This window comes from Cebidichthys violaceus, unplaced genomic scaffold, assembly GCF_023349555.1.
Source record: "Cebidichthys violaceus isolate CVI_PGR_0920_01 unplaced genomic scaffold, fCebVio1.0.p SCAF_278, whole genome shotgun sequence".
Classification (NCBI taxonomy): domain Eukaryota; kingdom Metazoa; phylum Chordata; class Actinopteri; order Perciformes; family Stichaeidae; genus Cebidichthys; species Cebidichthys violaceus.
This window is the reverse complement of record NW_027176459.1, coordinates 33,541-58,467: the sequence shown is the minus strand read 5'-3', so window position 1 is coordinate 58,467 and position 24,927 is coordinate 33,541. Positions and strand designations below refer to the sequence as shown.

The 24,927-nt window shown below is 42.7% G+C and overlaps 1 protein-coding gene across 1 annotated transcript in view; it reads right to left on the bottom strand.

Annotated features, from left to right (window-relative positions):
- Positions 1-8,393: 8,393 nt before the first annotated feature.
- The window catches only part of LOC137880235 (zinc finger protein 385D-like), a gene marked incomplete at its 3' end in the record, with an annotated part of 46,080 nt that continues 29,546 nt past the window's right edge, over positions 8,394-24,927 (bottom strand). The window contains exons 3-4 of the mRNA XM_068721462.1: positions 18,528-18,635; positions 8,394-8,601 (exon numbers count right to left, since the gene is read on the bottom strand). Coding sequence (XP_068577563.1) covers positions 8,394-8,601; positions 18,528-18,635 — 316 coding nt within the window. The remainder of the gene's footprint in view (positions 8,602-18,527; positions 18,636-24,927) is intronic.

Sequence of the window (24,927 nt, the reverse complement as noted above, 5' to 3'; positions counted from 1 at the left end):
CGAACTACTTTTCGGACCGCCAGATGTTCTCCCCGACGAGCGAGCTAAAAGAAACGTCAGAATTATCTCAAAGTAGCTTTCAGAGATTCTCCAGGCACTCATCTGCGCTTTACAGATCGCTTTTGGTTCTGTCTGTGCTCGGCTCTCATTTCTTTCCTCTTTCATTTATCAACAGCTGAGACGTACACGCCTCATCGTTTCCTCACAAAGGGAATGTTGACTCCACATTGACCCAGTGTTTTGAACAGCAACCACCAGTTGGGGAGGGTAAACGGTTCGGGAGTTGTTATTAAGGAATGCTCCAACACTTTGGCATTCTGCTTATTTTCCTCTGATATGTGGAGTGTGAAAATCAATATCAATTTCAGTTTTTTTTTTTATGAATTCAGTAGAGAGATGGCTCCATGATTTTGTTTAGCCCTAACAAACACTGGAAGGAGGGGGGCAGCGAGCCTCCAAAAGCTTTTAATATCGAGCGTGAACGTTCATCCTTCAACCTGGAAAAGTAGTTTGACATCTTATCTCAACTTCCTACTGGCTCTTTAGCTTTTTAACTGCATCTCACCGTCTTCTTCAAGATATAACTAATCAGCTATAGAGGTCTTTTGGACAGAGCCAGGCCAGCAGTCCCCCCCCCCCCCCCCCCCCCCCCCCCCCCCCCCCCCCCCGCTGCCAGTCTTTATGCTAAGCTAGGCTAACAGCCTCCTGGCTCTTGCTTCGCACTTAACGCACGGACATGAGAGTGGTATCGATCTTCTCATCTAACTCTCAGCAATAAAGCGACTCATTGTACTAAACTTTTCCTTTGAATTTAAACCCAGCGTTTACAAGAAACATTCGTCACAGCAAAGATGGCCATGTTCTTGTTGCTAAGCTAGGCTAAACATGTCAAGGAGCTACCGCTGTAATGAAACATAGAGAGATAACATTGATACACAGCTTCTTGACTAAAAGTTGCACTTGTGTGCGAGCATGTTTTTCCAACATGACAGAGTATTACTTTAACAACAGCAAGGACCAAGTCAGAGCTAATGGCTGTTTAATCTCTGAATGATAGAGTGAAGAAAATTAGCATTAATCAACAGAGTGAGAAAGGTTCTGCCTTCATCGGCCTACTCATTATATGGCCTGGTGGTTGGTGAGGCCATCCCATGTTAAGACATGCATGGCTTTGCCCTTGTGTTGGGGTGAACCCATCTACCACGGTGTCATTAAAGAGCCATTTGCTGATGGAAGGGCAGGTGATTAAAGTGTACTTTGGCTGGCCTAGGACGCCGTGCACTCTGGGAAGCCTCCAGTAATCCATATCCCCAGTCAGTGTGACCTAACTGGCTCTGCGAGGCCCAGTTAAGAACTCAATCCCCTCTCATTAATGGAGGTAATGACTGTGATCAATCTAAAGTTGGTATGGGCGAGCGGAGCCCGACAGCAAGGTGGGAGGAGAAAGAAAGAGATAGAGAGGCCAGGTAAGAGAAGGGAGACGATGAGAAACGAGAACAAAAGAGGACAGATTTGGAGGACAGATGGAGCTGGAAAAGGGGAAAAGTTAAATGAAAGTGAAACTGGAAAAGCAAGCAAACTCGGACCGAACAACAGCGGGAAAATCCAGTGTGTGGAATACGGGGGGGAAAAAAAGGGGGAGGCAGGTGAGGGGACGTGAGAAGGTGAGAGGAGAGAGGAGAGAGATAACATTGAAGGAGAGTAATCGAGTGTGGGACACAAAGGAGAGAAATTGAGAGGGTGGGAGTGCTGAAGGCGACAAAGATAGAGAATCGAGAGGAAAGCGGAGCAGGACAGGTGCTGCGACCCGACGAGACAGGACGCCGCCTTTTTTTTCTCTCCTCCGTTTGTACCTCGGCCTCTCTTCACGCTCCCCTGAGATTCGCTTTGGCGATAGACGAGAAACGCCGCTCTTGAAATGCTTCCACTCTACTTAGGCTTTCAGGCAATCACGGGCCTCCCCAGAGATCTGATTACCTTTCTCAATGAAGCCGGATTAAGCTCTGTAATTAAAACGATTGGGCCCTTATTATATGCTGTCACAACTTAAAGGACAGAAATCCCTCATGGCTCTTGAGTTCTGTCAAATTTCATTTGACGTCGATGATTTTTTCTCCCCCCCCCCCCCCCCCTTCCTCTCTTGTCAGTATTCAAAGTGAGTAAATGAGAAAAGAGTCACGGTTGAATGTTCCTAGAATAAAAGATTGGTAAGGTGAAAAAAAAAAATTGCATTCACAAATAAGCGTGCATCAACGCTTGTAATCATCTTTTTTGTTGAAGGGGGGGGGGGGGGGGGGGGGGGGTGGGGGGGGGGGGGACATTATCTCTGATATTTAACAGCGGCAGGAGTCACTGAATTTAATTCACACTGATTTATCTCTTTCCAATTTCATCCGAAAGCAAATGATCCGCGGCTAATTTCTGTTGGGAAGTTTAGTTTTTTTTGTTTTGTTTTTTACGGTTGCACATCGGCGTCCAAAGTACGGAGCCAATCGAATTCACACACTGGTCGGGTTTACTGCCGTCTCTGACGTCTGTCTGTAAAGTGCTTTTTTCCAAACCAGCGCGCATCTAGAACCATCTAGGAAGACTTAGAAACAAAGGCAGTTTTTTTTTCTTTTTCTTCCTGGGTTGGAGGAGGGGGGAGGGAGGGAGGGTGGACGGAGGGCGCCAGGCAGCCGACAGGGGGGGGGGGGGGGGGGGGGGACGTGAGGAGGAGAAGGCTGTGGAGGGGAAAAAGCCTTAGCTAGCCTCCTGCCTCCCTGCAGCCGGCTCCGTTGTACAGCTGCTGTCAGTGCTGGCATGGCTCCCCTGACAATCTGCTCTTTAATAGCTAATATCAGGGTACATTTCCTCAGGCACTGGACTGGAACTGAGAGATGGCGGGCTGTGCTGTGGGCATTTCTCTCTCTCCCTCTTTGCCTTTGTCGCTCTATCTCTACTCGCAAGGACACACACACACACACACACACACAGACACAGAAACTTGACAGGCAGCCGCTGAGTCACCCTGCTAATCTATACCATCTCGCTGTGTCCAACTGTCGGTCCATCTCAGAACAGACACGAGTGCGTTTTTATGAAATCGAACCTGTGATTACACGCTTTCACGCGGACTCATTATCCCTCAGCGATGCACCGAATGTGTCCTTCGCTCAAATCAACTTAAACCGCCCCGAGCAGATGGACTAAATGAACAGTTTCGTTCCACAAACAATTTCTTCCATTACGTTGCTTAAGAAGTGGTCTGTGTCTCAACATTTCAAGCGAGCAGTTTGTCTTTCGCTTGCATCTGTTGTTGCTCAGACTTTCCTGTGATGACAGAAAACGGAACATATTATGCTTACCGTGAAATATCATAAAGGAATCACCAAAGCTTTACCTTATTGTATGTATTTAATTCATGTTTTTAGTTTATTTCAGGACTTGAGATGATGGGTTGAATGAACGTACTGCTGAGAGTTCGCTCTACTCCTTGAAGAAGAGGCGAACGCCACAGTCGTTGATTCAACTTAATATCTCCAGTTATCTGAACTTAACCGAGTCAATCTCACATTTTTTTTCAAAACTCTAAGATGACTTCGATGAATTAGTTCACTTGAATCAAATTCTAAGGGCAGCAGGTTCAACGGAGTTTTAAATGAATTGAACCAGCTTTGGATGTTTTACAGTGTTTTCTTACAAAATAACACCAAAGAAAGAATTACTCACAATTATGGATGTAATCAATCCTCTTGTTAAAAACACAGCTCCTGAATAACACAGGAAACAATCGGGAACAAAAAAAAGAAAGAAATAAACCTTACATTGTTCCTGGCATGGATATGTTGTGTTTTGGAATAAAATTATTACAGACCAGATACATTTTTTGTTGGTAATTTTTAGAGCAAAAACAAACCCATTGAAAGACCACTCTGCAAAAAAGCAACCCGGCGCTCTCCCTCCTGTTGTTGTTTTTGCCTACTCTCACGACGGCCATTATTCTCCCCTGAACTCTGCTTTTCATTAGCGCGAGCTCGGTGCCACTGATAAACCGTCAAATACTTTCGGCCTTACAGATAATGCAGCGTTTACCCACCTCGACTATTCATTCGTCTGACATGCGAGCACATTAATATTCATTACCCAGAGCCACTTGTGACAAACCGCCGCCCCCGTGCTCTGTAGATATGATAGTGAGATGATGCGGGGGGGTTCTTTGAAAGCGCGCTGGAATGAACAGCCATTTTGTCTGTTTAGTTATGAAGGCTTGTTGTTTAAGGTCTCTTGAGTTCTCTGCCTGCATATATAATGTATGAATATGTATAATGTATGTATAATGTATTTGGTATGTTTTTGTAAGTGAATGTTTAATTAATGTCCGTTCTGTGTGGAGTCCATAACAGATGGTGCAGGTAGAGTGAGAGGAGGTTCACTGTATACTGTACAAAGAAGGCTAATGCCAGAGTTCACCCAATGTGGATGCAAGTTTAAAACTGTATTTCCCCATTAAGTAGCAGTATCACATATAATATTCTATATATATATATATATATATATATATATATATATGATGTATATATTCAAATAATAAAAACCAAAAAACTCAAAGACGAATCCCTTTGAGAGCTTCTCTAGAATCACCACTAAATTACTTTTTGGCTTCTCTTATTCATTTGAGCTTTTGCGATGTGAAATTGCTAAAAAAAAAAAAAAAAAAAAAAAAAATTGTTTTGAATCAATCAATGCTAACTTTTTCCAGATGCCTCACCAGGAAAAACTACTAACACAAATTTTGCTTTTGTCTGAGACTCTGTGATGACAAATGGGATAATCAAATAAATATTAAACAGACGGGCCTCCGAAGATCTGAAAAGAAGCAGGATAAAATAACATTTCACATTGATGACCTTTCATTGTAAACATTAATGGTTTCATATTTTGTCTGAATATTTATTTTATGATGTTTTATTTCATCATCTAACACTTTTGGTTTCCATACTTGGCTTCGTTGGTAGCTAGGTAGCCTTGCACGGGGGGCCATCGACTATATTAGTCCAAGACACAAAAGTTTTCTAAGCAAATATTTCAAATTTTTTATAATTTTTTTTGTTTTTTTATGGCATGGTTTGAATCTGCAGTGGGAGGCTACGTGAACGCTGTTTCATTCCACTAAATAACACATTTGAGTGATGCCGTCGAAAAACTAAATGTTTGAGGTGTATCCCTCAGATTTACCCAGGCAGCAGAGTGGAGCCAATGCAGATGTGTCTTAAAACAAAAAAAAAAACGTATCATCTGGAAACAAAAACAATCTGTCAGTCAATGTTCTGTATGAACATTTTGCATATACGTTAACTCCATCTCCTCATTACACTTCGTGGGGGGCATTCAAAGTCTTTCCAAACGTGTTCGCTGGCCATCAGTTAGCATTCATTGAACTGTCTTTCATTGAAAATCTGTACTTTTTGTGCTCGTGAAAATATGTGAAGACGAGTTAACAGTGAAGACACAGTTGCAACAAAAACTGCACAAAATGTGACCCTTTTGAAAGTTGCACATTTAGCGGAGTTACACTTTTAGAAATGCACCTAAAGGTGTCAAAAACTACTGCTGCTTGAGACCTCCAAGATGGCAGCCAAAGGGGTTACGTCACCTGAAAGCTCGTTTACGGTAAATGTGGACAAACTGCAAGCGTGGATTAGCTCGAGGGTTGATTAAGTGCAAATTGCTCCACTTAACGGTTTGACGTTTGTATAGCAGCTTAGTAACTCTGTGGGATGCGAGGCTCTATGCTGCCAGGTGTGAAGCTCTGAAAATTACATAAAGATTAGCGTGTGACCCCCGTGTGAGGTTCAACATGGAGAATTAAGCACTTGGCAATACTGTTTTCTCACCTGCTTTTGAACTCAACAGAGGAACATTATTTGTACGGCGTTTTGTAGCATTTATGAGGCAAAATCGTCTGAACACCCTCTCTGAGGCGTGATATGAATACCCGGTTTGGCATCTCAACCGTTTAATGGTTCAATTTTCACCTCAAGCAACCTTTAAGCTTCGAGCATGAATAGGTCAGACTTGACAAATAGGTCACGGTACACGGTGAGCTCCAGAAATGTGCTCCTGATTTAAATACTTGTGGAACATTGGAAGAAGTGCATGGGCAGAGGTAAGAATTAATCCCAGAGCGTGACGGCTCAATGTGTTTCCAATTCCTCTAGAAAAACGTCTATTGTTACAGTTAAAGGGGAAGACATTCATCGGGCCAATTTCATGACATAATAATAGGCCGCTTAAGGAATATTACATCGGAGGAGACCAAGAGAGCAGAGCTCCTCAGCGGCCAAAGACGTTATCCTCCATCACGACCAGGACGAAACGCAGCAGATACAACTATTTCAAATAATCTGCATCTGGTTCCCAACAGGTGCTGGAAGTTGCGGTTCGTGTTCGTTTACTTTTTTCAACATGTTTTATTAAAGCAGGGGGGTTCCACCGAGAATAAGAATGTTTTTTTCAGCAGACACCTGGCCGAGATAACCGGATTTACGCGGCCACCTGGCTGCGACGTGATGAATATTAAGTTGCACACAGTCAGCACTAAACAATGTGCACCAGCACAAATGTAATTAAAAGTGGGATAACAGGCAAACGGCAAAATCCAAATCCAATATCGGAGGTTGCAACGTTTTCGGTAAACAGCAGCGTATTGAAGAATTCAGCGTGCTTCTTAGTACAAGAACTACAGCTTTGCCTGATCTGAAAGGCCAAATGGAGAGGGACAGTTCACCCCAATATCAAATAATGTTCCTCCTACCCGCAGTGCTATTTATCAATCTAGATTGTTTTGGTTTGAACTGCCTGGTTTCAGAGATATAGGTCGTAGGGACGTCTGACTTCTCTCCAATATAATGGGACAATATGGAACTCTGCTTGAGGTGCCTTAAAGTGCCAAGAAAATAGAGTTGAAGAACACAGAAGCAACATCACTTTACAGAAATCATGACCCCCGGCTATTCAAGAACATCTACAGACCTCGCTGTGAGCAGGTTCATATAGGAGCTACGGTTGAAAGAACATAGTGGTATATTCGGGAGAAGGCAAACATCTCTACGCACTACAGGTATGAGGAAGGGGGTACGCTGTCCCTTTAAAGGCACAATGAAAAGCCTGCCAGTGTAGCCTCCCTTCTCCAAGACCTCTGTTGCTCTTGTGTGTCTTTGCCGTGTTTCACCGCGACGAATTCGACACACGGTGATGATGGCACACCGTTACAGACGTTCTCCCCTCAAAGGCATTCACGGTGTTGCACTTGGTTTTACAAACAAACAAAAAGGGACAAAAGTAGTTGTTCGAAGAATGAGAAAAGAGAGAGCTTGAGAGGCAAAACAAACACACCAGCAACATTGTCTGTTAGGATAAAGAACCAGTTCATTTGTGAGACCGACGCGTTTCAGATTGTGGCCTTCCTCGGGGTTATCACATGACGGCCTCGATGAACACAAACGCCGTTCTTCATACTCTGTTGTCGTATCTATACCCACGGAAATGATTGCGCTGTAATTTGTAGATAACCCACAAACATAAATTCGTATGTAATCCACGAAATCATGAACCAGGAAGTATAAAGGCCGCAAAAAACCCACAGGAGGCAGGCGGGAGGGGTGGTGGATGGAGTCAAATAAATTCCAGCACGCTGTTCGTACCCTTTATATTGATTTATTTGTCTCCATTTAAGTCACAGATCTTCTGTTGTCATTTTAACCCAAACCCCAGTCTTTTGTAGTTTTGTTGCCTGAACCCTAACTACATTTATTGCATGCAGGAAACAAGCGGAAATTGCCGTATTGCTGCTTTTTTCTCAGGAAAACGCACCAAAACATCAGGAGTCACTTTTCCGTCAGCTATCACACAAACCGTTGTATGAGGATACGTTGTTATACTACAAGTGATGCTGCAGTTTTTATAAGTTAAACCTCCTTTAATTCTGCTGTCAGAGAGATGGGGTTTAAGACACTTTAGTGACTGAAAACAGCCCTTTATTTCGCCGCTCCCTCGATGATGTGGTCTCACTCCGGTGAATAACGGAGCCACGTTTTTCACATGGCGCTGTTGTCTGTCTGAGCGTGAAAATTAGATGGTCTGACCGGCATCCAGTTTGAAGCATACTTTTTTTTTTTTTTGTTGACTGCCTGGCTGCCCTGTGTGTCCTGCAGAGATCTCTGAACTCTAAAAATTCAATATATGAGTCAGTAGCCAGCCACATGGCCGAGCAGCCAACACATGCTAGATATAATCAACAGTGAGTCCGTCCAACACCTAAAGTGATTGGATTAAAATTGCCAGAAAAAGTGGGTTTTTATATTTATTCTCAACAGAAGGGCAGCAGCTACAAAACGAAAACAACAAAGAACATGTGTTGGGGAATGTGCAGCTAGCAGGAGAACACAAACCTTTCCTGTCGGTGCCGTTGAGGACCTGCGAGGTGTTGACGCCCTTGGCGGTCTCCTGGTTGGAGGTTTCCTTGGTGACCGCTGAGCCTTTGAGCTTACTCTTCGGAGCGTCCAGGGCTTTTAGCTTCTTGGCGTGTTTGGTGCCCTTGTAGTGGGCCAAGGCCTGGCTCTGTGGGGAGAACGAATAGCAGGCTCAGTATATCGCCGGGGGAGCAGCAGAACACAGAGAGCCAAGGACGAAATGCAGTATGAAAACTAGAGGAACGCGGTCAATGAAGCACACAAAGCATAATTAGCAAGGGACAGTTGATGCAGTCCTGTGAAAAGTGTAAACATTTGAAGAAAAAACATGTTTTATCCTACAAAACAAGTGACACAGCCATGTGATTGGTTTTTCTAAGTAATTTAAGTGCTTTACTTTTTGGATGTATTGGGGTAATGATTTCATGTTTTTTTTTTGTGTACTGGAAAGACTATATATCCGTAAATGCAGCATTTTTTTTAATCAAAAATAACTGTTAAACAACAACAAACTTCTGTAGAATGCCTTGATGCCTTTTTGCTAACGTCTCTTGACATCAGTCAAAAATAGCTGTTGAGATTTAAAATGTCTCTGGCTACAAACTATAAACAAAAAAAAAGACAATTTAGAGTGACTATGACACAAATGATTTATTAACATCTGCATGTCACTGATTGAGAAATTTGTCTGACCCGTGTATCATTTTTGGAGTGGCTGTTTGCTTTAAAATCTGAACACGAAGCGCCGCTGAGATTCACCTTCACTAAACATTCACCGAGGCACACAGAGGTGGGATGTATGCGAAGACTTTGAGCTGTCCTTGTTTACTTCTGCACACCATCCCCGCAATCCTTTGCCTGTGGCAGGAAGGAAGGTATCAGGAGGGACGCAATTGCCTTTTGGAATAAATAAGTATGCCAACCATGCATTCCCAAAAGACATTTGTTAGCATCGTTATTGATGGGCCTCAGTGGGGAGATTCACTAAAGACTGCTGGGACAAAGAGACCATTCCAGGTACTCCACCTTGTAAGCAAAACATTAGTGCCGTTTCCTTTCTGTTCTTCTTCAGCAATTAGTGTCACTAGAAGTACTGAGACTCCGAGACGCTCAAAGGTCTCCGCATAGAGCTCTCAACATGGCGACGGCTGAACTAGCGGTCGTGAACTAGCCGCTCTGCAGAATATTATATTCTGTTTTTATCACTATCAAATGGTTTTTAATCTTGTAGCAATGTGGAGTCAAGTTCAGAGTCATTGCATACTACTGTGTAGATTATTACTGCATCATATCATATGTGTTGTATGTAAAAAAAAAACAACAGACAACTAAAGTACAATACTTGAGTAAATTACCTAGTTACATTCCACCACTGGAACCAGTTATTGCTATAATTGTAAGAAAATAAGATCAGTCAAATTGACCTTATTTCATTAGAATATTGATTGCCAACTTTCTAGAGTGTGTATGTGATAGCTTAAAATAAAGAGGTTTCATTATACGAAGGGAATAAAGTTTCTATAGCTCAGTCAGTTTGTCGGCAACGGTTTTGAAATTGCTGAGTTACCTTAAACTTTTTCCCTTCATCCTAGAAACCATTCCTGGATAAGGTGTCATCTTTTTCAAACTGAGTGCACATCTTGTTCTGGCATGAAACTATTCATTTTGACTCACATTCATCACTCTGTCCAGGTATCAAAGACATAACAGATTTTTTTTTGTCAGGAGACTCGGGTGATGTGGATGTGTGTTTAATGCGACTACACCAATGATCCATCTTTCATTTGAGAAATGAAGTGGAAGAATTGCTTGAATTCCAAGTTTGACACACGCATGATTAACACTGAGAGGGATACCATTTGTTTTCCTTGCAGGTGCTCTGTGAGGTGGAAAAGACATTAAACAAATCATAGTCGGAGGTTGTTTTTTTTTATAGGATTTATAGAAGCTGTCTGGAAACCAAAAAGGTCACAGTTTAAAATCACCATGTATCCATCAACAGACATAAGCAAGATTACCCGATTTGACAATGTATATGAGAGTGTCTGCTAAAATGTAGATGTAGCTTAGTCCACCATTGACATATTTGCTAAATATATGTCGCCAGAAGAAATTTAGACATTGAAAGTTTTTTTATGCAAACCACGGGATACTCTGACTGTCAATGTTTATGAACCAAAAGTACATTTGATAAATCTGTCTCATGAATATCTTTGCAGAAGCAAACGTTGCCACGTTGTTAAATTTGTGAAACGATTGGCGTGATTAAGGCAACAAAAAGTACTTGGGTTATAATTTAACGCAAAAAACATTGCGCAACAGCGCAACGTTAACGCAGCCTAACAATGTTTACGTTACAATTGCAAAGTCAACACACGGATCTTTAGACATACGGCATCACTTACTCTGACCTAATTAAAGAATGTCCAAATTATATTTATCCGTGGTTTGCAGAAAAGTACAATGCTATAATTTTTTATTTTCTGCCAAATATTGATTTTTTTTTTGTCCTTTTACGTGACAGATTTATTTATGTGTGCTCCTGGGACCTCAGTATTTAGCAATATTTGAGCTTTTGAGTGATAATGAATTTCAACATCAACTTTTTTTGTTCATGTTTCCAGTGAGAACGCTCTAAAATACCCTTTTACAGCTGACGTCATCAGATATATGCGCACAGATAACGTGGTTATAACAGCACTGACAGCACTGACGGCGCACAAATGGAAAGTCCATTTGATTAATGGCGATCTTTGGTGGATAATGCCCTTGCATAGCTTGACAAGCTATTGCACTCTGCCGTACTGCCGGTGCAAAACTGCGCACACTTACGTGTAAATGTCTGACAATTAGCAGCTAGCTGGTGAACATAGCGGAGCATTTAATGGCTAAAGAGACCGATATTTCCCTCCAGAGTTAACCGAGTCAAAAAGACGAGTGAAAAGAATCACCGGAAATGAGGAGGGAAGCTTCAAATGTTTGCTTTTACATCCCAGTGGCTCAATTATCAGATCATTGCAACAGTGTAGTTTATAGGTTCATCATCTGCATGTTCGAAAAAGATGGTTGTCTTTTTTTGTTGTTGTTGTGGGATTCATCAAACGTCCTCCGTGTTGTATTGAAGTAATTCATCTGGATAAGGTCTTCAAGACAAAACATTCAAGTGCAGCTACCTTAAATACTGCGAATAGTCTCTGAGTCTCTGCAGTCATCCAAGGTTCTGACTAAGCAACTTGAAATGTTTGGTTGAAATGAATGAAAGCTTTGTACAGAAATCTGAGCAAAAACTCCCTGAAAAATCATACATTTGACAATTTAGTTACAACATCAAACCGGTCATTGGTTTGCTGGGAAAAAAAGGGAATAGTTGAGGTATTAAGACAGGGAGGGGTGGTTGTTCTAGAACATGTTCTGGTTTCATAATTAAATTAACTCAACATGATTCAAACAAGATTGTGATCAATATCTTCCATAAACAACAGAATGTTTTGTTCAGAACAGACCGAAGGCTCAAAACGTAGGAAAGTTTACAAATGTTACAGCTGTGTGTGTGTTTTCAGTTGCCATTGACTCCTGCTTCTCATTATGCATCCAACAAAATACTCATTAATTTAATGTTCAAATAAAAGAATCTCCAAAGCCAAACAGTTGTGGCACAGTTTACTCCATTTTGTTATTAATTCATGGAGCTGGAGTTGTCTCCCACTTTTATTTGTGGAGTTCGTGCACCATTTTTAGTCGGTCATAAATCTTTACGACCTACATTCCCCATGCTGAGGCTCGCAGCCAGTTGTATTATGGAAGGACAGGGTTTTTAAGGGCAGCTGAAAATGTAAATGATACTTTAGTGATGCAGATTTTATGATGTTTTTTCTCTCGACGGTCCTCCTGGTTGTTCCTACAATATCTCAAAAACTCCCCCACCCACATTCCTTGTGGATAACTTAAGACCCCAGCATACTGTCCCCATTTACAAACAAACAAAGAACCAGCGCCTGTGGGGGGGGGGGAGGTTACATCAGGTACCATGGGGGACAACCTGATTCATTGTGTGAGTCAAATGTGCTGCTGCCGAACCAAACGGAAATAAACAATCTTTAAATATATCTCCCTCCAGCACTGGGCTGCAACCAACTGAATATATTTATATTTTCCCTCAATAAAGTCCAAATCCCGCCTCCATTGGTGTGTACAAATGCTGGGATGTGAACGCAAACACCAGTCGGTTTGAATTCAGCCAGCATGGAACCAGAAGTCAGGAAAACGAACTGAAAGTATGACAAGAACTGCAGCAAAATGGAGATGGAGCTAGTTTGAACTACTTCATATGCAGTTAGTAGTTGCAGTAGTTCGCTCGTAGCTTGGGGGTCAGGCCCCTCCAAAGGGTCACGAGACAAATATGAGGGGTCACAAGATGATGAAGGCCCCGATCAGACAGGAGCATCATTCATCCATCATTTAGCAGCACGGTCTGCTGCATGCGCCTCACGTTGCAGGAGCAACATGAACAACTTGAGTTGAAAAAAACTCAACTCTGAGCAGACAAGGGCCCGAAATTCATTAGCGACGTTTCTGAGTGTGTGGACTTTTGCCGGATAGCCAGATTTATACAACTGAAGTTATATAGTATTAAATCTGTATTTGTAACTTTTAGGTAGTGTTAAACGATAACTCATTTTGCCTAAAAACAAAAAAGATCTGTTGAGGGCCCAACAAAGTCCTGCTACAAAAGCTTTTTCATTGTCAAAAAATTGTTTAATATGCAATTCATAGTTGAAATCAAACATTAAAAAAAGAGTTTACCACCAGTTCTAATGCATCTAACGCCAACATGGTGACCTTTATTCAAGACCTGTGAACCTCAGGCCTTGTGATGAACATTTTTAAAAGATGCTCTTCCTCCCATTACTAAGCTGACGGATCAGGACCATTGAGAAAACCATGCCCAGAATCATCAGGATGCCAGACGCAAAGGCGATCCACATGAGTTCGTCTGACACTCTGTGCAACCACGTCACGATGTACGCCATCGTGTCGAGTAGATCCCCCGTCCGTCCAAAGCTGTGCAGCTTCTGGAGGTGTCTGTGCAGTTACAAGAGTCGGGCACCGCCGTCCGAGTTGCCCCGGTGAAGAAAAGAAACCACAACAGAACCCGGACCTTTCCACCTTCTGCTGCGTTTTTTTTTTTTAAACGGCTCCCAGCGCCACCACAAAGACCAGCAGCATGAGGAACATCCCGAGCAGGCCCTTGAAGAACAGGACCAGCAGGCAGCGGTTCTCCTTGGCTGCCCCACAGCAGCCCAGGAAGCCAAAAACCAGAGTCACGGCACCGGTGAACATCAGGAGGCGTCGTCTAAATTCATCTAAATTCATTGGAATCGAACAAATAATCCACAAACTTAAGGAGCCACAAGAGGCGAATCTGAAACCTCCCTGCTAGACATTTATTAATAAACTGCTGTTAAAAACTCCAATAACAAAAATCTCCGTGAATTTATTTGGGGATTAGGAGAGATTAATGCTGCTTAAAAACAGCTGTCAGAGTTATGGAGCAGATCAATTGCATTTCACCGTTTTTTTTTTTTTTACAGCTGAAACGGTTCGTTTTCAGAGGAAGACTTCTAAAACGTATAATGAGTTTAGAGCTGTGTTTGTAACCAGTTCTCCTAAAAAAAAAAATAGGGAAAGTATTTTAAGAATCAAGTTGATAAAACACAATGTCTTAAATAATGTCAAACAATTACATTTATGTTTATTTTATTGCCGAAACTCACAAGGAAACACGTCATTGTGTTCATTTCTGCTCTAACTACAAAGAAACAGAAAGAAAGTTATTATCAGTCGTATCTGTTTTGTGATAAATTCATTGTGTGCATTTATTTGAAAGACATTTCATTTCTTTTTCTGTCCTTTATCGTAGATGTCCTGCTGTTACACCGTTGCTTTTAAATTACCCTGTTTGTTGATATCTCATTTCAGTGAGGCCCTTTTTGGTGGTTTAGATTCTAATTAAGTTTTGTCTCATCTCGTTCACACTCTCCTTTTCTTTTTATCTCTCTTTCTTTGGATTTCTATTGTAGTCAAAACTCCACAGAACTTCGTTTCTACTCCTCGTCTTTGATAACAGTGGCATGCAGTGCTTGTTTAAACTGCCAGGATGGTTCTTCAGAGCTGCCTGGTCTGATGGTTGATTAGCTTTTGAAACACCCACCCCTACACACACACACACACACACACACACACACACACACACACACACACCTTTCTGATGTCAGATTAGGAGGAGGAAGCTTTGTCTGATCATTTTAATAATTTAACCAAAGATCCAACATTCACACCCAAATCACACCAATGAATGGCGCCGGGTTTGGACTTCTCCCCTAAGCTCCTGTTTCTCGAGTCTTAAAACAATATTTATGTCACTTTTCCTCGTGCACATTATGTCATTATTCCTTACTTGCCCATCCTTGGAGAGGGATCCCTCCTAAGATTCTCTCCTTGAGGTTTCTTCCTTATTGTCCCTATTTAAAGGGTCCTTTTGGGGAGTTTTTCCTTTTCCGATACGAGGGTCCAGAGGACTTCGAATGCCGTACAGATTGTAAAATCGCCACTCCAGTGTGACTGTCCGGGACCACGTATTATCTAGTTTCTGATCGACCCTACAGTGTGACGGCATCTTTAAATTGAAGGAAGCTTGAGGATTGTGTTTGACCCGTCAGCCCTGATAGTTTCCTGGACATCAGAAAGCACTACCTTTTTTTTTTCTTTTCTTTTTTTAAGCCCATGTTTCCACTGCAGGGCACCGCTCTGCTCGACTTAACACAACTTTTTGACATCAGGTCCTTTCGTCTTATTGTTGTTCCGCTGGAGTCTGCCGGTCACCAAAGCAACACCCCGCGTGACACTGCAGTGACATCATCAACGTTCTAATGTGTGACGAACTGAGCCGGACTGCTTGCTGGAAGTACGACTTTTACAGTCCGTTGCTTCCTTCAGTGGATAGGGGATGTTCTTTGAGTTCCTCAAATGCTCTACAAAGACTGAGCTTGTAAAAACGGCAGTTAAAGAGCAAACGGAAGTGCTGTAAATGCATCAAATGTAAACAGGTTACACAGCGGTCCCTGTTGAGGGAGTAGATCAGTGACTCACTCACTGTCAACAAATTACAGACTTGAGTCCAGTTTAGGATCTCGTCTCATATCGTGACTGCATCTAGTGAAGCAGAAACTGACGAGGAATCTTTTGATCTTCAGGTCATTGACTGGTTTACACACAGACTTTCCCAACAGAGCAGCTCGGATCCATTTTTTTTAGCAGAACACCACAGGCTTCCTGCTCGCCCATCATCTCTCTCATCTCTCTCTCCAGAAAAATGGATATACTCTTCTGCTGTAGTTTCAAAACAAAGAGAGGAATAAAAACACACACACACACACACACACACACACACACACACACGCACACGCACACGCCCTGAGGGTATTTGAGACCTCCCAGCTCAACACAGTACTACCTGTTGATTGACAGGTAAACACAGAGTCGGTGTCCCTAATGAAGCCTTAAAATAAACAGCTGATGAACAGTAAATATACACTGAGATAGATTTCCACATGTAAAACATAATAACCTCATCCTGAGTAATCGCCGACACAGTCGGCGTGGGAAATAGATTGATTACTCCTTTAATGAAAGAGCGATGACATTGCTATTTAGGGATGCTACTGATTTAACGACATGCAGCAGCGCCGGTGATTTTCCTTTCAAATATTTTGATTACTTTTGAAATGGTATGGAAATTGAGCGCATGGGGAATCGAAACCCATCTGCTGGTCCATTGGTATGATTCAGCAAGCTAGTATTAGTGCAATGCATTTCATTACTGTATGGCAGAGTGCACGTATGAGCTAATGACTGTAGGAACTCTTTGTGTTCAACTTGGTAACAAGATCTCCTTCCCTGGAATCTATTTTGCTCACATGAGGCCTTATATTGAAACCAGACATCAATAATCCTGCTATCATGAGCTAATCACGAGCCTAAGTTAGGATGAATGCAATGCAGTAAGAAGAGGAAGACGCTTTCACAATAAAAGCACCCTTTTTAGACATTAAACTGTTCAACGGCTCAGAACAAAGCGTTTGTACTCGACTCCATCCGTTGTTTTATCGTCAGAAGCTAATGGCGCATTCGTTTCAACGTGAATGGCTTTTCTACAGGCAGCTCACTGATGTGTTCCATTGACATTATAAAATGTTTTGTTTTGTGTGCAATTGGTCATTTAACACATCAGTACAGCCACAGTTAGGTGTAACCACTAGAACCAAGGCAACAGTTTGAGAAACTCAGGAATTGACTGCAGGAACATAACGCCAGTTTTAAGGTCCAGAACAAAAGAGTTCTGCAGCGATGATGTATTTTAGTAGGACAACCAGGAAGTTAGCGTCGCACTGGTTCCCTCGTCAAAAGTACAATGGGAATATTCCATTAGATTTGGGATTAATGCAGAAAATAAGATCCGACACTTTCACGAATTTGTTTAGCGAGACAATCTTCACAAATGATAAACTTTTGTGAAGCCGATTGTAACCGGGTTTTTTTTTAAGACACGAAAAAGCTTCAAAATTCCCAAAAGCGGTATTTACTGACGTAGTTTATATCGTAGTGCAAAATGTTAAAATCTCTAAAGCTGGTGTAAACCACGAGCCAAAAACCCATTCAAAAAAACGAACACTCATTCCTGCAGCACGCTATATATCTGTTATATATTACCTTATCGCAGGTATAACAACAAATTGCAAAACGGAAATGTCAAAAATATGATTGAGGTAATTCATCACAGTCACTGTTACAGTTTGTCCACCAGAGAGCACTGACAAGTCCAGTACATATGTAGCGAAAAATTTTGATTTTTTTGAAAATTTTCTGACAGATAGCCGTCACTCGTTAACCGATCATTAACCGTAATCCGATATTAGTGCCTTGCTGCAACGATAACCCGGTTAAATGGTTCATTCTCTCTAACACACCTACGTGATAGTGTTTAAAGAAAGAAGAGGAGGGGTGAGTGAGAGGCCAAACACGAGAAATGAATCAGAATACAGATAAAAAACAGACTCTCCCTATATTGTCAAGGCTCTTGGGATATGATAAAAAAGTCACAACAAAGAACCATTTATACATCTGTAACGAAGATGGTTTAAGAGATTTTTCTTATACCACCGAATGTCTGTGAAAGGTGTTGTTCAGAGATGGCTGTGCTGATGAGAAAGTGCTGCTGCTTTTCTTTCACCTTCTGACATCATGATTAATTCTTCCTCGCATCTCTCGGTGCATCGGACAAAGATAAAACCTCAGCAAAATAGAAGCTAGAAAAATGTGCGATTCTCTATCAACCTTTCGTCTGATTCTCTCTCAACACCTACAGAAGACTGAATATATGGACTGTATTTCAGCTCTTCTTTGGAGTGAAATCTTCCAGTGACTCAACTAATCTCTGTCCCCTTTCAGCTACAGAGCAAATCCGTTGCATGAACCTCTATATCAGCGTTTATTTGCTTATTATTCATATACAGTATGTCCCACTTAATTTGCGTGACTTGTTATCTTATTTTATCGTATAATCTGTGCATTGTTTCTATAAATACAATACAGCGTGTTGATGATAGCTGTCTGTAGCAAAAGAGTTGTCTGCGTTAGCTGAGCGGGACTTAGCAAAGGGTCAAACTGGAATCATGTTTTAGTCATTCACTGCTTGGTAAGATGGTTGCTGCTGCCTACAAATCAGTTCCTATACTACAGTTCAGCTGACCTCATTTAAAAATGCATAGGTCAGACCAAAAGGTGATCCAAATGGTGTTCAACGCTGTTTAAATTTGAAATGCTCCATCGCTGGATGGACACAACTCAAGATGAGCTGAAACCCACAAAAGACTGGAACTCCTAACGACTAACGAGTTGAGTAAATTCAATACATTCTTTATAGTTTGTAAAGTGGTCAGGCGGGTCGCTTCCTGTTTATTGCACTCTGTGACTTTTGAACTTTCGCTCCTCTTCAGAAGAAAAAAAGTTGCTCACCTGCGAGTTGAACCTCAGCTGGCAAACGCTGCAGGAGACGTGCCTCCTCTTTGCGGTGGGAGGGAGGCCGAGGGTGTGATGGAGGACGGCTTTCTGCACGGGGTCCATCTGGAGACCGGAGGGAGACACACGGAGAGACGGCTAATTAAAAGAGTTGCTCAAGCTGACCTGTGAATCACCTTCGGTCGTCCATCACTCACTGGGCTGTGAAGTGAAGACGGTGCTGCCTGGAGCTTTTTCTTTTTTTTTTTTTTTAGAAACCCCGGCCATTCATCTTTGTGGCTCAGACATAAACACTCAAGACACACTACGGGTGTTTGACTGCGTGGACTTCACTGTAATCAAATGAGCACTTGGGGGACACTACTGGCATCATTGCACCTCTTTATCATCACCATTTCCCTAGAAGAGACTAAAACCAACAGCGAAATTAACCGAACGAGTGTCTTCTGTGAAGTCACAGTCTGTGTTCATGTTACAGTGTTTGTTTGCTGCCCAAAAAAAAAAAAACCCCACATGAACAAACCATACTTTTGTTTTTGGTGAAGTACTTCTTCATTGTTGAGTTTATTGCTCACAGCTCATTAAATGATCAAAGCAGCGTAAAAAAAAAACAAAACAAGAATCGCACGCGCGAGGCTGACGCCTTTGTGTTAAGCAAAAAAAAAGGCTTTTCTCAAAAGCGACGAAACAAATGAGGTACGATTCAAGCCGCGGTGGATCAGAGGAGAAGCCGTCGCTGCGCACAAGCGCTCCACCGCTCCGCTGTCCACCTGACACGAGGCTCGCGGATCCAACCAAGTGACGCACGAGTGCCGAGCAAATGACACGATTCTTTTTTGAGAAAGAGCTCTGGCGACAAGCTGCAGTGGTTGAGTTGCCTCCGAACAAATGAATTCATTGTTTGCATTGCAGTGAAGAGATACTGTACGTCGGCTAATGCTGGTTTTGGAGGCCAGCCGAGTTCTATGGAGGCGCGAGCAATATCAAGCTGTGGCAAGAGACGTTCATTGAGCCTCATGCGAGCAACAAACATATTTGTTAAAGATGGAGATCGAATGTTACATAAATGAATTCACTTGAGTAAAAATAAAAGATTAACTGTGTGCAAAATGTATATTCTGTTCATAATATCGTATTCATCGTGGCTCGTCAATTCACCGAGAGGTTTGATATATGCATATTTTGCACTTGGAATGGTTTCATCTGCATATTTTGGCAATTTATAAAGTTTATGACTGGCTAGGAACGGTGATCATAACATCATCGACCAGACCAGTCGTTCCCAAAGTCCAGGTCCGGACCCTCAGGAGGTTTTATTAGGGTTGCTTGATAAATATGCAGAATTGTGTATCTGAAGAACACCTTTGAGCCACATAAGGGCGCTTCAATGCTGTGTTGTCCTGATAGTTGTAGCCTTCTTATAACATTGAGTCTAGCAGGAGAGGCTAGCGTGCATAATGTTTGTTTTACTGATGAGAGGAAAAAAAACGAGAGCCTGTTATCGCCGCCTAAATGCATTTATTTGGCCTCATTTATAAAGTACATAACGTGTGTATGTTTTAAAAAAAACTGTGTATCGGACAAAGTTTATCAATCGTGTATCCCTTCAAAATGGCTTGTTTACATATTCGAGATAAGGCGAGGTGGAAAATGGCAGCGAGAACGGTCGGGAGCGTTCATGTACGCACCAATTCGCTCTTTTTACGCAATTTATAGATAAGGCCTATTGGAACTGTTTCTGGACTGGATGCTCCAGATAAAAAAAAAAAAAAAGAACAAAAGTAAATTGCATGTGAAGGAAGGAAAGCGAAGGAAAGTCACCACAAACAGCACAACCCCGGTGTACTGTGACGAACAGGGAGCGTGTCCCGGGCGGCAGTAGGATGAATCGTTAGTGTGTGAACTCGTTTAGCAATAGCTTGAATGTAATAAATGTTAATTTACATGTAAAAGCCCCACATAAAGTCATGGACTACTGCACTGTCAACCATTCCTTTTGTATTTCTGTCACAATACAGCGCTGCACTTAATGACAAATAGTTGTCAAACGTATTGATTTTTGTTTCCTGGTCCCCTATTTGAACTACTTACAATGCTAAGTGTGTTATGATTTTATGTCCTCAGATTTCCGACGGCAGGAGTGGATTCCTCATTCCTGTTTTTAATCTTAGGGAACATTTATGCAAATCAAACTTGCCCGCGAATGATAAACCATCGATTTACTATCGTGCAGTCGAGAGAGTTTTGTTGAATCCGAAAACACTCGCGCAAGCAAGCCAAACAGAAGATTTTTTTTTCCTTTGACAAAACACGTACACATAAACATGAAAACAGAACCAGCACAACAAGCACATACGTTTTCATCCTTTAGACTCTAACTAGGAGCGGGCATGCTGCTGCATTGCTGCACGCTGCCTGCCTCCCTCTGTGTGGTGACAGGGCTTTGAGGAATGAACAAACACATCTGCCTCGCAGTGAAAAGTGTCTCAATAGGCACCACTTGGCTACAGAAGGAGGAAAGGTGCCGGCAGTGTGTGGGAGGATTAATCCGCCTTGACAATTGTGCTGCAGAAGGTAGGCACAACAACGCTACGCTGTCGCTTTCTGCGGACGCTGTTTTTGGCTGAACCGAGGCTGTTTTCATTATATTTGTGTTATTTCAAAAGTGTTTGTGTGCAGAGGTGGTAAGAAAAGTTTCCTGAGATATTCACCTCTGGAACAAAAGTGGAAAACTACTAATCCTTACAAAGTATCAGTAATCATGGCGGTACGGTATAAAGTGTCGGTAGTAAAAACCAGCTGAAACGATTCCCAAAGGGGCCGAGGCAGGAAGGCGAGTAATCGGGCGCAGGTGACAGCAACGCCTGGAACGCTACCGTGGCTTGGAAAAACACACGCGATCTGCCAAAGAACGGCCGAAAACCGGTCTCAGTGTCCACACTGTGACGGGACTGAATGAGGAGCAGGTGACGAAGGTCAGGTGATCTCTAGAGGAGGTTAACCTCGCGAGAGGGCAACTAGTGACGTCAAAACACGGAACGGAAATTTCCAGAAAAGACACGAGTCGGAGAAGGAAAAGAAAGAGGCTGAAGAAAGGTGGAAGAGAGAGGCGGTGCAGAAGCCACGCTCTACGGACTGGATGGTGACGCACCAAACCGACGTCAGAGAGCTAGCGTCGGTGAAGTCCAACTGCTTTTGTCGTGAACACCGCGAAGGCTACAGCCAACTAGCGCGTTCATTCTTGCGCCCGTGTGGGAGGAAATAACTTCATTCGCTCGTTCGTTCAAAAAGGGGGAAACCAGATGACCTTTGACTGCGGACGCAAAGGCCGTTGTTACGATACACACATGAAACACGGCAGCGTTTGCCGACCATTCCCTCACCACTCTCGCTCACCACATAGCCTCAATCCAGACGGCCGTGTCGAAAATATTTGTGTGCTGGAATGAGACGTAGATGAGAAAAGAGAGAACAGCCTTCGGTGTGTTGCCCCTTGGCCTCAGTCCTTTGCTTGCTCCCCTCGCTTCTCTTCTCGCGCACCGATTCGCTGAAGCTAAAATAGCCAGACGGAAGGATTTACGTCAACGACGGGCTCGGTTGATGAAACAATTCGCTCAATCGGCCGAAAAAGCCAACGGCGTTGGACACGCCAGAAAAGCCGGGGCCGCATACGCTCACCAGCGGCTCAACACTTGTCACGGCCTTTAGAAGAAGAAGCGAGCTCTGCTAAGGAAACACGACATGGGTATGAAGTGGTTGCAGGCTCTGATAGAAGGACAGGCTGATTCCTGGCACGTACGCAGGCTGAGAGGCAAGCTATAGGCTCAGACTGAGAAGAAGAAAAGAGGCACTGAATGAAAAGCAACAACTGGTTCTAACTGAGGAGACACTTTCAAGATCAGACAAAACAGCCTGTCAGAGACCAATTGAGAGGCAGAAATCGATTCAGGTTCAGACAGAAGAGACAAGTTCAGGCTTAAAACAGACTCAGATAGAGGGGTGAGGACTCAGCCGTCACAGAGAGGGACAGGGTGTAACAATGGTGTGAATCATAAACTGGATATATGTAGACGAGGTCTAAACGTGACGTCACCCGTTGGTTTGCGGACTGCCGTTTGGAAGCCTTGACTTGCCGTCGCCATCTTGGATTACAGCCATCGTGTTGTTTTTTTGCAGCCAATAAACAGAAGTTACCACATTTGGAATGCGGAGGAGTGACGTAGAGATGCCGTACACGGCTCTGGTAGGGGCAGCAACCTGTCAATCACAGTAAGCCCCGCCCTAAAGCATACTCCACTTTATGGTCTGTTTGACTCTAAATGGACCATAATGTACTAAATGAACATCATGCTGTATTGGAGAAGACTTGAAACTAGAGATTGAGACCATAAACTCATGTTTACAATGTTTACTGAGGGAATAAATCAAGAGAGAAGTAGAGTCATTTTAGACTAGACTTCTATACAACCGGAGGAGTCGCCCCCTATTGGTCAGTAGTGAGAATACACTTCCGCATTGGCTTCACTCGGCAGAACCGGATGTTGCCGCCCGGTTTAAATAAGGGGACGCCAACGAACATTTTCAGGAAGTCTCTTAAGGAAAGCATTCGTTAGATGTCACAACAGAGTGACTTTAGCGACTCGCGTGACTAAAGACCGATGAGACAAAATGTCGACGTTTACTTTTAGCTTCGCACGGAACATAAACAGAGGTTTCCCGGACAAGAATCCTGTGTTTGCGTGTCCTGACGTCAGAAAGGTGTGGAATCGAAGAGGTTTCCGAAGCTGTTCGACCATCTGAGAAGCGGTTCTGATGAAGTATACCGGTGCCGTCAGAGACAGAAGCAGGTTCAGCCTCGGAAAGAGGGACAGCAGGGACATATAGTGGATTTACTGCAGGGTTGTAATGGGTTGCTGGAGTTATGGGCTCTCAATATGGTTCTGACTGACTTCAGATTTAATGCCTGAAAACGCAATAAAATAGTTGCTCATTACTGATTTTTGACTCTGTAAGTAGGCTATCTATGTAGTGCATAATAAAGTATATTTTTCTTCCGGTTTTTAATCACTTTCTCTCTTCGTGTACCACGTCTCGCAGAACGTGAGCTATAACTGTACTATTTTTGAATGGTTCCACTTTCACAGAATGGATCCAGTCAATTTCTGTCAAAATGAAAAGACTTTTCATACATGTTTTTAAAATCATGTTCCAACAATAAAATGTTCCTCTCACTGCGAAACAATTACAGCAATTGAGCTGTCAGCGCAGTGAGGGAGTCTCGCATGAATCGATGGCAGTGCTTATGTTCACAGACAAAACTCAGCGTCACAAAGTAGTCCTTGGTGGGTGTTTTTCAGACACTTATGATCCACTGTGGCACTCAACGTGAAATGTTTTCTGAGGAGTGGCATTGCGCTTCAGCTCTGCAGCAAAATTCATATTTCTGATGAATTTTAGCAGAACACCTCAACTCGTTAGTGATCGAGACCCAATGGCGTCACTGGGTCAAACTATGACGCTCCAATGCAGCCGCAGTAAACACGTAGTTCATGTTGTAAATTCTAGCAATAACTGTTGCGTTTGGGGAAAAACATTTTGTAAAGTTTAAAATACGTTTGTCAAGTAAAAAGTGAAAGGTTGTCAAAGTTGTTGGTTTCACACAGGACACGAACAGCTCCTGGGGGGAAAGTCCTGTGTTTGTTTGTCCCGTCCACACTCTGCCTTTTTGGGGTTTTACTGTACGTCATCAGACACTTTCTGAGCGTCTTGTATTGAGTGTACGTTGTGGTCACTTGTGTGTCGGTGTGAGACTCCGAGGGGCCTGACAAAACGTAGTTATTTGACCCCGTGGGAATGAGACTGGACTGGAATAACACGGTGTTGGTCTGCAGGGAGACTGTATGTGGTTTAAAGTGTCAATTGGTAGAATGTCCCAGGATCAAACTCACAAATTGCCAGAACCAAAACAGATGCTACACACACACACACACACACACACACACACACACACACACACACACACACATGCTTTCAGCTGACTCATTCTTTAAGTAGTCGTCAGCTGAACACACAGTGTTTACGGCCAAAAAGTGTCATTTAATTGTTGGTGGAGACCAAAACGGAGCAAAAAAAAGTAGAATGCATATTGAGCTTAACATTTATCAGTTCACTGGAAACACAAATCCAAATGAATGCTAATGTTGCACCATGTCTGCTGAATGTGTAATCCATTGTCTACCAAACACATTCATCATATTAGCTTCATACGGATATAATAAGTTGAGTTTGCAGCATGTTCCGCTGTCGTACGGGGCCAAAAAAAACAAATGCAGCATTAAGGCAGAAACAAGCCCTCAGTTTTGCTCTCAAGGTACATTTAGATGTATTGAAAAATGAA